Below are 12,593 nucleotides of genomic sequence, written 5' to 3' on the forward strand. Positions count from 1 at the left end.
AGCAGCAGGGGGAGGGGATCCCGTGCCAACTGGGCAGAGCCCACACATGCAGCACACTCTGCAGTTGGCAGACGACACCCCCTCCGCCTGCACCCTGACTCTGCCTCGCCCATCTGCTGCCAGCGGAGCCACCTGGTTCCATGGGGCTCCAAACCTCCTCATTGCCAATGTGCCACACAGCCCAGAGCGTCCAGCTGGCGGACAGCAGCTTGTGCCAGCAGGTCGCCTGTTGCATGGTAATTTTTGAGGTTGTCAGACGTGTCTTTCTCCCCACACTTTCCCTTCTCCGCTCCCCGCCCGGCAGGCGGCTTGGATGCCCCCACATGCACCTCAGATGAGGTCTGAGACAGGAACGCCACCGCCCACTCCTTTTTCTCCTCTTGCTTCCAGAAGCCTGTGCTACTGAGGGGCTCCCTCTGCAGACCTGGGTGGGGACGCGGGGGACAAACCGGCAGGAAGGGGAGCTTCCTCCGGCTCAAAAGGGATTTCCGGAGCCTGGGATGGGGTCAGAGGTCAGGGGGTGATGGCTGTGACCCCAGAGAAAATCAGCCACAAGATCCCCAGTTCCTCCAAAGACCCTCCGAAATGCAAAGCAAGTCGTCCCAACAGAACCGAGGCCCCAGGGCCCTTGCACTGCCCTGGGAATAAGGGACAAGGGGTCCCATGACTGTCTGATGTTCAGTGCACCAGGATGCACACCTGGCAGGCTGCCTCTGCATCCAGATCAGCGGAGAAGGAGAGATGAAAAGATCCACACCCGCCCCGGCTCCTCACCCCTGCCCGGCACCACAAAGGAGGTGAGGCTGATGGCTCCTTTCCCAATGGGGTCGTGCCCACTACCTCCCATACCGGCCACTGCCAAGCAACCCAGGGAAACCGACTCTGTCCTCAGCTGCTCCCAATCACCTACCCTCTCAAGCTGGGGATAGCCCCTTGCTGGGGAGTTTTCTGGGCCACAGGTTCAAAGGAACTATGGAGACTATTATAGACTAAACTATCTCCCCCCCCCCCCCCCCCCAGATATTAATGCATGGAAGCCCTAACCCCAATGTAACTACGTTGGAGTCAGGGCCCTCAAGGAGGTCACTGAGGTTAAGTGAGGTTATAAGGGCAGGGCCCTAATCTGCTAGGATGGGTGTCCTTATAAGAAGAGACATGGGCCAAAGCCGGTTTGGCTCAGTGGATAGAGCATCGGTCTTCGGACTGAAGGGTCCCAGGTTTGATTCCGGTCAAGGGCATGTACATTGGTTGTGGGCACATCCCCAGTGGGGGGTGTGCAGGTGGCAGCTGGTCAATGTTTCTCTCTCATCGATGGTTCTAGCTCTCTATCCCTCTCTCTTCCTCTCTGTGAAAAATCAAAAAAGTATATTTTAAAAAAAGAAGAAGAAGAAGAAGAGACACGGAGACCTCTCTCTGTGCACACTCAGGGAAAGGCCACGTGAGGACAGAGCAAGCAGCTAGTCAGGAAGATTCCACCACAAACCACCCGGATGGCACCTCGATCTTAGATTTCTTGCCTCCAGGCGTGTGAGAAAACAAATGTCTGTTGTTTATGCCACCCCGTCGGTAGTATTTTGTTACAGCAGCCTGAGCAAAGACAGAGACCTACAGATTCCTCAGGGTCCCTTGGTCTTCCCTCACCCCAGGAGAGACAGCCAGTGGACAAGACAGCCCCACCTGCCCAGCCCAGGTCCTGCCAGGCAGCCGCCACCGGTGCCTACCCATGCCACGCCCATTTTTTCAGCCACTCTGGAGGCAGTGGCTGCTCCGGGTCAGGACTCACCATCACTTTCACCCTACCACCCTCAGGCTGTCCCAAGACTGACTCCCCGTGGAGAAGCCCAGCCTGCCTACAACCCCACAACCCTACAACCCACAGCCGGGGCTCGGCCTGGGACACGCAGGCCATTGCTGAGGGAGGGGCAGCAGGGAGGTTAGAGCGGGAGCAGCAGCCCATACTCACAGCACCCGCAGCTGCTTGAGGCCCGCGAAGTCGTTCTTGTGGATCCGGGTGATGTTGTTGCCATTGAGTTCCCTGGCGGAGGAAAGGGGAGAAGGAAACGGTGAGGCATGCAGGGTGGGTCCCCAGGCCCGGGGCTCAGCTCCAGGCTCCTCCGCTACCTGGCCCAAGCCTGACATCTGACATCTGACCAGTAAAGTGCTTTCCGGACAAGCCTGGGACCCCGGGTCTCTGTGGAGCCCCATCAAGCCGGGGCCTGTGTGCAGCAGATGTCCAACCAGCAGGATCGCACAGGCTCCCTGCGGGGAGTTCTGCTACACCCAGCACTCGGCCGTGGCCCTGAAGGAGCTCAGTCTAGCTAAAGAGATGAGACATTGACACACGGAAGCATTTGAAAATCAGCCAATGAGACGCTCTTCAGGTGGAATCCTTGCTGAACGCCAGTTCCCTCGTCTATGACGTGGGGAGAATAACTGTCTATCTCACAGGGCTTCCGTGAGGCATAAGCAGGTAGAGCGAAGGCTTGTGGTTGGAAAGGACCCCCTCGGGGACACAGTTTTTATCATCCCCTGGCACTGGCTCCTGTGAGCTGTCCGTATTCTGAATGGGGGAGTCGAGTGGGCCGTGCCATTCCATAGAAACTGAGGGGGTGGGGCTCAAGCTGAGCCGGACAGGACCAAGCAGATCTGCATGGCAGGAGGGTCAGAGCAGACGGATATTCCAAAGAAGCAGAACACCCAGCAGATCCATGGGGTGGGGGAGGGGACAGGCTGAGCGTAGGGACCGAGGGAAGCAGAGTCGGAGGTGGGGATGTGGTTCCAGATCACAGAGGGTCTGAGGAAGCAGAGGAGAGCCAGGGAGCCAGTGAGGTCTCTGAGCAGGAGCCTGCCCTGAGGCCAGTCTGTGGCAGGAGGAGGGTGGGAGCCAGGAGGGGAGAACAGGAGGGAAGGACAGCAGGGCAGGGCTAAAGAAGGGAGGGAGCCCACCGTCTGAGCCTAGGGCTGGGCCTGCAGAAGCGATGGCTCCTTCCCTCACACCACCCCAGGCTCTGGCCCTTGTGTTCCTCCTTGGCCTCCCCCAATCACGTCCTGGGCACCCTGGACCTAGAGCCCACTTTAGAGACTGTCTGGTCCCACCTCGCCAGCCACCTCACCAGCACACCTCAGAACCACAGGCCCCTGAAGGAGTCAGGTGCTCCGTTCCCCAGAAAGTTCTTCCCTGAGCCACACACCGACAGAACCTCCCTCGGGCCTCGCGCCAGACCTAGTTGACACTCCGCATCTACCCAGTCTGTAGAGCTCCAAGTTCACGGCCACCGTGTTCCCTCCTTTCTCACCCCTGCCATAGTCACCACGTACGTGCTTGGCAACCACCTGTCACCACCCCGTGTTCCCCTGCAGCTCGGTCTCGCCCCTTACCAACTGTGGCCAGCCCGAGCCCGAGCTGCTCTGAGGAACAGCAAGTTCTCTTTCCTAAAAGTGTTCGGCACTGTGTTCGGACTAGACGATGTTCTAGAATTGTACCCACCAAGAGCAGCATGTGCTTTGTTTCGACACGCCGGCTGGAAAGCATTACCATGCCCATCTTGCAGGGGCGGGAAGAGGGGCACAAAGAAATGAGGTGCCTTCCCCGAGCCACCAGCTGGTACATGACAGAGCAGGGGCCTGAGCGGGGCCATCTGATCCCGGAGCCCAGGCTCCTACCAGGCCAGGCCGCCTCCTGAGCTGACAAGCCAATAATTCATTCAGCTCATTACTCTCTCTGCCCTTCCCCTGCGCCGGGCGCTTGATCTCTGGGAGCAGCTGGAAAAACTCATTCCCTGCTCCCGTCTCCTTTCTAACGGGATCTCTCAGGGGGCTGGAGGCCTCTCCACGGTAACGGGCCGTTGGGGAGAGCCGAGACGGAGCCACTTCCCGCCCTCCATGCCCAGAGCCTGCCTCTCCCTGTGAGACGGGCTCTTTTCAACGTAAAGATCTTTTTTTTTTTTATTGAACCAGATATTCTTCCCTGAAGCGGCCAGCCCTGAGACTCACCTGTGCTGCACCCCAATCTCTCCTTCCGCATCACGCCTGGGCCACCTTACTGAAACCCTCGTCCCCAAACCCAAAACCATAGGGAGTTCTCGGTTGTTTGAATTTCTCGATTATAAAGATATATGTCAGCATGGACTCTAAGAGCACAACCTTGAGCTTACATGGCATCAACAGAGCAATGGCTGGTTGACTTGCAGCACATCCGTGAAACCAAACCCGAGGCAGCCATTTCACATGGTGCACACCAGTTCGTACTGGCGGGGAAAGCTGTCCCGGACACAGTACGTGGAAAGGGGTTATGAGACGCTGTGTCCTAGGAGCCTCCTTACGTAAAAACTCACACGCACGTCAACACACGCAGAACAAGCTCCCGGGAAGCTGTTTGCCCCGTATGAATGCCGGTAACGGCTGCATGGTGGGACTTACGGTGACTTTCTTTTTTATATTTCCCTGCATTGTCTGAACTTTAAAAAATATATATATGTTTGTATAAGCTGGCATTCATATTCAAGCAATTGCACTTAAAAATGAGAGTAATATATGCACATTATTGTGTTTTTCTCAATTTCTTGAAGAATTAAAAATAAGAGTAATACATACACATTATTGTGGGTGGGGGGTTTAATATCTTGAAGAATAAAGGGAAAATTATAATCACACATAAACTGATGACTTAAAAGTAACCCCCATTAACATTGTGGAATATTTTCTCCCATGCCTGTTTCCTTTGAATACAATTTTTATATAGTTGAGATAATTCAACATAGACTTACATTTGCAAAGCGTTCTGAAGCCCTGAGGGTGCGTGAAACATGAATGATATCAACACCTACAATGTTACAGCCTGTCTGTCGCCTGCTGATGGTTTTACTGGCTGTGAAGCGTCCACTCGTGTGGACAGATCAAGTTCCTGGGGTGTCCCATGATTCCCTGTTACTAGAACACCGGGGCTATTTTTGATGTTGTTCAATCATAAATACTACTGTATAGCCGAAACCGGTTTGGCTCAGTGGATAGAGTGTTGGCCTGCGGACTGAAGGGTCCCAGGTTCGATTCCCGTGAAGGGCATGTATCTTGGTTGTGGCACATCCCTGGTAGGGGGGTGTGCAGGAGGCAGCTGATCAATGATTCTCTCTCACTTATGTTTCTAACTCTCTATCCTCTCTGTAAAAAAATCAATAAAATATATTTTAAAAAATAAAAGATAAATACTACTGCATAAAGTTTGGTGGGCATTTGGGAGACTCACGATCCTCTGAACGAAATTACTCAGTTAAAAGTCATGAAAAAAACTGATGAGTTTTACAATCATCCATTCCTTTTCATGGCAACCATGGTTTATAAAGCATTTGACTACAACAATTATTCATTTTACAGACGGCAAAACTGAGGCAGAGACAAACGCTTAGACCTGTCTGAACAAGGAAGGACCAATGTGGAATTCGGGAAACTGAGGCTGATACTCCCACAGGAGGGCTCTCATTTACATGCCTCTCTTCTGACCCTTTTATAACAAGGCCCACTGTACAGATGGCGGGACAAATTCCTCAGCCCACCATCAGCTGATTCCGGCCCCTCCTCGCTTCCTGCACCTCCCTCCACCCGTAGGTAAGGGGAGGCTGGGGACAGGCAGGCAGAAGAGGACAGTGTGCAGTCAGCAGGGCAAACTCCGCCTCCCCCCATCAACCTGCTCTCCAACCCCTGGGCTGAGCACCTCCTCTCAGGGGAAAGCCCTAAAGCAGGCAACCTTTGCGGCTCATCAGACTCCCAGCCTGGAGGCTGCTGCTTAGGAGGCATTATCACCACGGAGGCTGAGAAAATGACCTCCAGGGCTGGCCGGCCCCCTCCCCCTCAGCAGGGCGGCCGCCAGGATCAAGTTTCCAAACTGGGCCAACCACTTCCCCTCAGCCCTCCGCAGAGGCTGCAGAATGAGGCAAGGGGGTCATTTTTCTCCAACACCTGATTCCTCCAACAGGTGTTGCCTGTGCGTTGCCATGGAGATGCCCCTCCGTAGGAAGCTGCCTGGGAAAAATGGGAGAAGCTGCTGTGACCTTAAGACCACACCAGCTGAGTCTGGGGGCCCTCTGGGGCACTTCCCAGCCTCATTTCTCAGGAAGAACCCTGGATCCCGAGCTTCTTGCCACCCCTTGTTACTGAGCACTATGTGTGCAGGCTTTGAGCCTCATGCCAAGCATGCTTCACCTCTCTGCACCTCCCTGGAGGTAAGCCATGCTCTCTCCATCTTGCTGATGAGGAAACTAAGGCTCAGACTGATGAGGTAATCTCCCTGGTGCCACACAGCTAATAAGTGGTGGGGCCGGATCAAAACCATGTCCGTTCCCAACCTCATGGTGCCGCATGTGGATGGGCTCTGTCAGCCCACCTCTCCCCAGGAGGCTTGTGCCTTGGATGGAGCTGAGAGGCCACTTGTATGCTTTGGATCGGGAACACTGGGCCCTGTAACGAGACGGTCTGCTCTGCCTGGCTGTGCTGCTCAGTTGGTTGGGGCATCATTCTGGGCACCAGAAGGTCTAGGGTTCAATTTCTGGCTGGGGCATGTGCCAGAGGCAACCAACCAATGTGTGTCACTCTCACATTGATGTCCCTCTCTCTCTCTCTCTCTCTCTGTCTCTCTGTCTCTCTGTCTCTCTCCTTCTCTCTCAGATCAATAAAACAGATTAAAAATTTTTAAGTACCCGTGTTTCCCCGAAAATAAGACCTAGCACATGGAAAGCTAAGACATCCCCTGAAAATAAGACCTAGCGCAACTTTGGGAGAAAAAATTAACATAAGACACTGTCTTATTTTCGGGGAAACAGGGTAGTATACTCATATGCAAAACACTTTACGGGGCGGGGGGGGGGGGGCTATCTACTCTGCCTAAGCAGCAAGATCAGAGGAGCTTCCCAGCTGCTGAGCAAAGTGCATTCTTTTTTTTTTTTTTTTTATGTTTTATTGATTTTTTTACAGAGAGGAAGGGAGAGGGATAGAGAGCTAGAAACATCGACCAGCTGCCTCCTGCACACCCCCTACTGAGGATGTGCCCACAGCCAATGTACATGCCCTAGACCGGAATCGAACCTGGAAACTTTCAGTCTGAAGGTCGACGCTCTATCCACTGAGCCAAACTGGTCTCCGCGCAAAGTGCATTCTTAGTGGCTAAAAGCTTGGGCTTTGGCACTACACAGTCCAGCCTCAAATTCCTGCTCCACCGTTACTGTCTATGTGGTTGGGCAAGGAGCTTAACTTCTCTGTGCCTCCGTTTCTAGATCTGTAAAATGAGGACCATAATAGTACCCACCTGCTTGAGATGCGGTGACGATTAGATTACATAATATTCCTTCTTTTATTTTTCATTTGATATTTAGAGAGAGAGGAAGGGAGAGGGGGAGAGAGAAACATTGATGTGAGAGACAGCATCGATTGGCTGCCTCCTGCATGTCCCCGAACGGTAATCCGGACCACAACCCAGGCATGTGCCGTGACCAAGAATCAAGCCAGCAACCTTTTGGTGCAAGGACTGATGCCCAACCAACTGAGCTACCCTGGCCAGGGTAAATGACTTAATAATTCTAAAACACCAAGAGCAGGGCTCTGTGTGTCACATTGCCTGCTGCAATAGCTTTACTACTTGTGCTGCTGTTGCTGTTGCTTTCCTCAAGGACTATGGCTGCACCAGGCAGGTGGTGCCCCAGGCACATCTCGGGTTGGTGCTGATAGGAAGGAGCCAGCTACTCAGGCCCCAGAATGCCAAGGCGCAGGGAAGACGCCCGAGGTGGTGGTCTCCCTTCCCAAAGCGATGGGTCTGCACCCATCCTTGGCCCCCCAGGAGGAAGTGCACTGGGGTGGCAGGTGGCCCTGATTCCCATCAGTTCCTGTGTGGTCCAAGCCTGAGAGGAAAACCTCGGTGGTAAAAGATTGTGGAGAAAATCCTCTGCAGCAAAGTGACGGAGGAAAAAAACAAAAACACACGGGATTTCTTGAATCCTCTCAGGAAGCAGGGATCTGATTCCCCGCATCTGGGTGTTTATGATAAACCAAGAGAAACCCTCGGATTTCCTAGAACTGCTGGAACAAACAGCGCGGGCCCCTCACGGGGAGTCCTGGGGCCCCACCCGCCTCACAGGCATTCCTCGCCCTGGAGTTCCAGCCATACCTGGTGCCGTTTCACTGCGGTCCCAGAACATCCCCCTTCAAATCCCATCCTGGCCCCGAAAAATAAACACGAGGCTCTGCCTGTGACCGGGCCAGGCCTCTGGGCTGGGAGACTGTCCTTTGAAATCTTAGCCTGGCAAAATCCACGGCACTGAGCATGTGCAGTCGGATCAGAGAACTGAGGGAAGGGAGACTTGCCCTCTGCAGTTAGGCCCACAGACAAGGCCAAACCCCCCGACTTGCAGGCCGGCCGCTGTGTGCCCACGCCTGTCATTGCACCCGGAGCCCCACGAAGCCCCTGCCCAGCTCCCCACAATCCCACCGGCTCCCCTCCCATCTGTTCTCCAAGCCACTGCCAGAGAGATCTTTTCAAGATGCAAATCTGATCATGTCACTCCCCACTTAAGCCCTTCAAAGAATCCCCATTGCGCTTGGAAGCAAGACAAAAATCTTAACGTGAACAAGGCCACGTGGTCTGCCCTGCGCCGAGCTCTGATGTGCTCCCCCTGGAGCAGAGCCTCCGGACTCCCCACGCCCTCTGCCTGGGACGCTCCCTCCTTCCTCTTCGTCTAACTCAGTGGTTGGCAAACTGCGGCTCTCGAGCCACATGCGGCTCTTTGGCCCCTTGAGTGTGGCTCTTCCACAAAATATCTGTGCGACTGCAACTTCGTGGCCCATGCGCAGAAGTCAGTTCTCGGCTCTCCAAAGAAATTGCAATCGTTGTACTGTTGATATTTGGCTCTGTTGGCTAATGAGTTTGCCGACCACTGGCCTAACTCACTCCAACGTGTCCTTCCACACGGTCAGACCTCCTGTCCCCACCGAGCATCCCAGCCCTCTCCTCTGGAGAGCAAACCTGGGGCATTTCATGTGAGTGATGTCTCAGCCCCTGAGTACGGTTAGGAGTTCCCTGAGGACACAGTCTGTCCGCTGCTGTTTTCATCGTGTGCCCCTGGGGCCTACCACGGCACGTGGCACCTGGAAGAAGGTTCTTAAATGCATGAATACACGCCCACTGAAACTGGCATGTTCCAAAAAGCATTGCACCGGGCATGTCCTCCATGTTTCCCTCTCCCCACTTCAAAAGAGCACTAAGACACTGAGTGAGAAATGTCCTCCCCAAACTGACATCCGCCAATGAAAGCTCCTCTCACAGAGGACACCGCCGTGTTACTGACAACCTCCAGGGCCCACAGGTTACAAAGCTGGTATTTCTCCAGCGCCTTTCACAGGAAGATGCCGGTGCCCGGGGCTCCGGCTGCTCTGCTCCTCCGCCTCCTCCTGCCTCAGGGCCTTGCCGGTGCTGCTCCCTCAGCCCAGCACAGCCTGGAACAGCCCGGAACACCCCGCTCCCCCTCACCTGCCCAGCGACACACACACACACACCTGGCTCACGGCCTCCATTTAAATGCCCCTCGGCTAAGCCAGCCTCCCCCCCGGGGGCGGGGGCGTCAATTGCGATTTGGAGACATGAGGACCTCAATATGAGGTTCTTTGTTAAAGGCCGGTCTTCCCTGTCAGGCTGTAAGGGGACAGGGCTCCGTCTGTTTTGCTCACTGCTGTACGGCCAGCACCTGCGAGGCTGCCTGGCACACAGTAGGTGTTCACTATAGACAGTGAAAATGGGCTGAGTGAGCAATTCTGCCCACCACACCCGGCTTCTGTGGACACACGGCGTCTGAGGCCTGACTCAGGCTCCCGGCAGCCGGCTGAGCCCTCCCCACCGTCCTCAGGCCACAGCAGGTCATGACCCAGAGGCTCCACCAACTCCCTAGCAGGACCCACCGGCCCAGCACCAACCCAGCGCCTGGGCAGCCCTAACCCTAGCGAGGGCCCAAAGGGCCGACGGCTGAGCCATCAGGGGACCGCACCGGGCAGATCTGCTGCCCGCCTGGCTCTGCCCTGGCTCCTGGGGACCTCTCGCTTCCTTGGCTTGAATACTCGCAACCCCTGTACTCTTAAAACCAAGCCCGCTCACGGGAGCCTCGTAATAGAAGCAGGTTAAACAGGCAGGACTCGAACCCTGGCCTATCTGATGTCAGGGCTCAGTTCTCTTTTCTCTCTCTAATATTTAATTGTGGAAAAACGCACATAATAAAGTTCACGCTTTGATCATGGCTAAGTGCACAGGGCACTTAGGGTTAAGTATATCCGCATTGTGGTACAACAGATCTCCAGGACTTCTTCATCCTGAAAAGCCGAAACTCTGCGCCAATTAAACACTCACTCTCGTCCCTCTCTTCCCCCGCCCCTGGCGGCTGCCACCCACTCTGTCTCCATGAATTAGACGCCTCCGGGTGGCCGGTGCCAGGGGGAGCATACAGCACTTGTCCTGTTGGGTCTGGTGTACTTCACTCAGAATCGTGTCCTCAAGGTTCATCCATGCTGTAGCATGTGTCCGAATGCCCTTCCTTTTTGAAGCTGAATGATATGCCATTGTATGTCACTCTGCCTTCTGTCCATCCGTCAGCAGACACTTGGGTTGCTTCCACCCTAGAGCCATGGTGAACAATGCTGCTTGAACATGGGTGGGCAGATACCTTCGAGACCTTGCTTTCGGTTCTTTGGGGTGTAGACATAGAAGTGGACTTGTTGGACCATATGGTAATTCTTTTATATATATTTTTATTGATTTTTTAAAAATATGTTTTATTGATTTTTTTTTTTTTTTACAGAGAGGAAGAGAGAGGGATAGAGAGTTAGAAACGTCAATGAGAGAGAATCATTGATAAGCTGCCTCTTGTACACCCCCTGCTGGGGATGTACCCACAACCAAGGTACATGCCCTTGACAGGAATCGAACCTGGGACCTTTTGGTCTGCAGGCCGACGTTCTATCCACTGAGCCAAACCGGTTTCAGCTATAGATTTTTTTTTTTTTTTTACAGAGAGGAAGGGAGAGAGACAGAGTGCCAGAAACACTGATGAGAGAGAAACATCGATCGGCTGCCTCCTGCACACTCCCAACTGGGGATGTGCCCGCAACCAAGGTATGTGCCCTTGACCAGAATCGAACCTGGAACCTTTGAGTCCGCAGGCCAATGCTCTCTCCACTGAGCCAAACCAGTTAGGGCCATATGGTAATTCTGTGTTTCATTTTTTGAGGAATCATCATGCTATTTTCCATAGTGGCGCCTCCATTTTCTATTCCCACCAACAGTGCACAAGGGTCAAAATTTCTCCACATCCTCACCAACCACTCGTGATTTCCTGTTTTCTTGATGGTGGTCGGCCAACTAATGGTCAGGGCCCAGCTCTTAATCCCAACTCTGTGATGGATTCTGTTCTAGGGCCCAATCTGCACCCTGTCCCTTCACTACTGAGCCCCAGTCTTGCTTTTGCCAATCCCCTTCCCAGGTCCGGGCCTTACCCCAAAACCACAACCTACAGCCAGGGCCCCACTGTTAGCCACCTGGCCCCTGTGTACATGCCTGCCAAGTGCTCTCCACTCACTGCCCACCCCAGGCCCCTGAGAGGCCACCCACCAATTAACTCCCTACAACACCCCCTTACTCTTAGCCTGCAACTTGGGTCCACCCCATAAACATGCACGGTCAGGAATCATTCATGGTCAAACTGCCTTTAAGCCCCAGTGCTAAGTCCTCACAGGGGTTTTGTGGGAGATGAATGAACGCCTGATGAATGAATGAATGAATGAATGAAGCCAGGCCTTACTGAGATGTGTGGAACAGTAGCAAATTTAAAAACAAAATACACATAGTTCTCAGAGCCTTGAGGCTCAGAATCCCATTTGATGATCCCTCAAATGGAGGAGCCACTATGGAAAACAGCATGATGATTTCTCAAAAAATTAAACACACCCCTTACCAGCCATCTGCGCCGCAGGCAGAGAGCCCCACCTCTCTGAGCCTTCCCCACGTCTGCAAAGAAGGGTGATACCGTCCTCACGGGACCGGCAGGAGGAGCAAAAGGGGGACTTGGTGAGCCATCTCGCTCTGGGCCTGGCACAAGGTAAGTGCCCTTGGGGCTCCAACACCATCACCATTCCCTCTTCACGTCTCTCCACCTCAGCTCTGATCAGTCATGGTCCCACCACCCCGCCCCATCCCCATCCCCAAGGGCACTGGCTCCTTCTTTCCATCACTAAAACGTCCTCACCACCTACTCAATCCCCCACCATCTGCCTTCCGCCCTCCCCTTCTCCCAGGAAACCGGTCTGCCGGGCTTTGAGGTGACCCCACCACAGTTCCAGAGCTTTCCTTGGCCAGACTGGCTGCTCTCCACACGGCCAGCCCTCTTCCCGTCTCCAAACACCTTCTTGGTTTGGCAGCAACGACTCTTTATCCAGGGTCAAAGCCACGGACGTTCTGCCAGCGCTCCTTGTGTCACACACGGGACCAGGGTGCTCCCTGCCTCCCCTCAGCCCCTCCTGCCTCCCATGTGGGCAGAGGCCAAAGGCAGGGCCTTCCTCGCCAGGAACCCCAG

General features: G+C 54.3%; 1 protein-coding gene across 2 annotated transcripts in view; it reads right to left on the minus strand.

Annotated features, from left to right (window-relative positions):
* SLIT1 (slit guidance ligand 1) overlaps positions 1-12,593 on the minus strand; it is a 140,425-nt gene that overhangs the window by 119,674 nt on the left and 8,158 nt on the right. For both annotated transcript variants that reach the window (XR_014796751.1, XM_084903500.1), the window contains exon 2: positions 1,964-2,035. Coding sequence is in view for 1 of the 2 variants with exons in the window: in XM_084903500.1 (XP_084759626.1) it covers positions 1,964-2,035 (72 nt within the window). In the remaining variant the exon portion in view is untranslated. The remainder of the gene's footprint in view (positions 1-1,963; positions 2,036-12,593) is intronic.

Source organism: Pipistrellus hanaki (genome assembly GCF_964339955.1).
Source record: "Pipistrellus hanaki genome assembly, chromosome: 14".
NCBI classification, from domain to species: domain Eukaryota; kingdom Metazoa; phylum Chordata; class Mammalia; order Chiroptera; family Vespertilionidae; genus Pipistrellus; species Pipistrellus hanaki.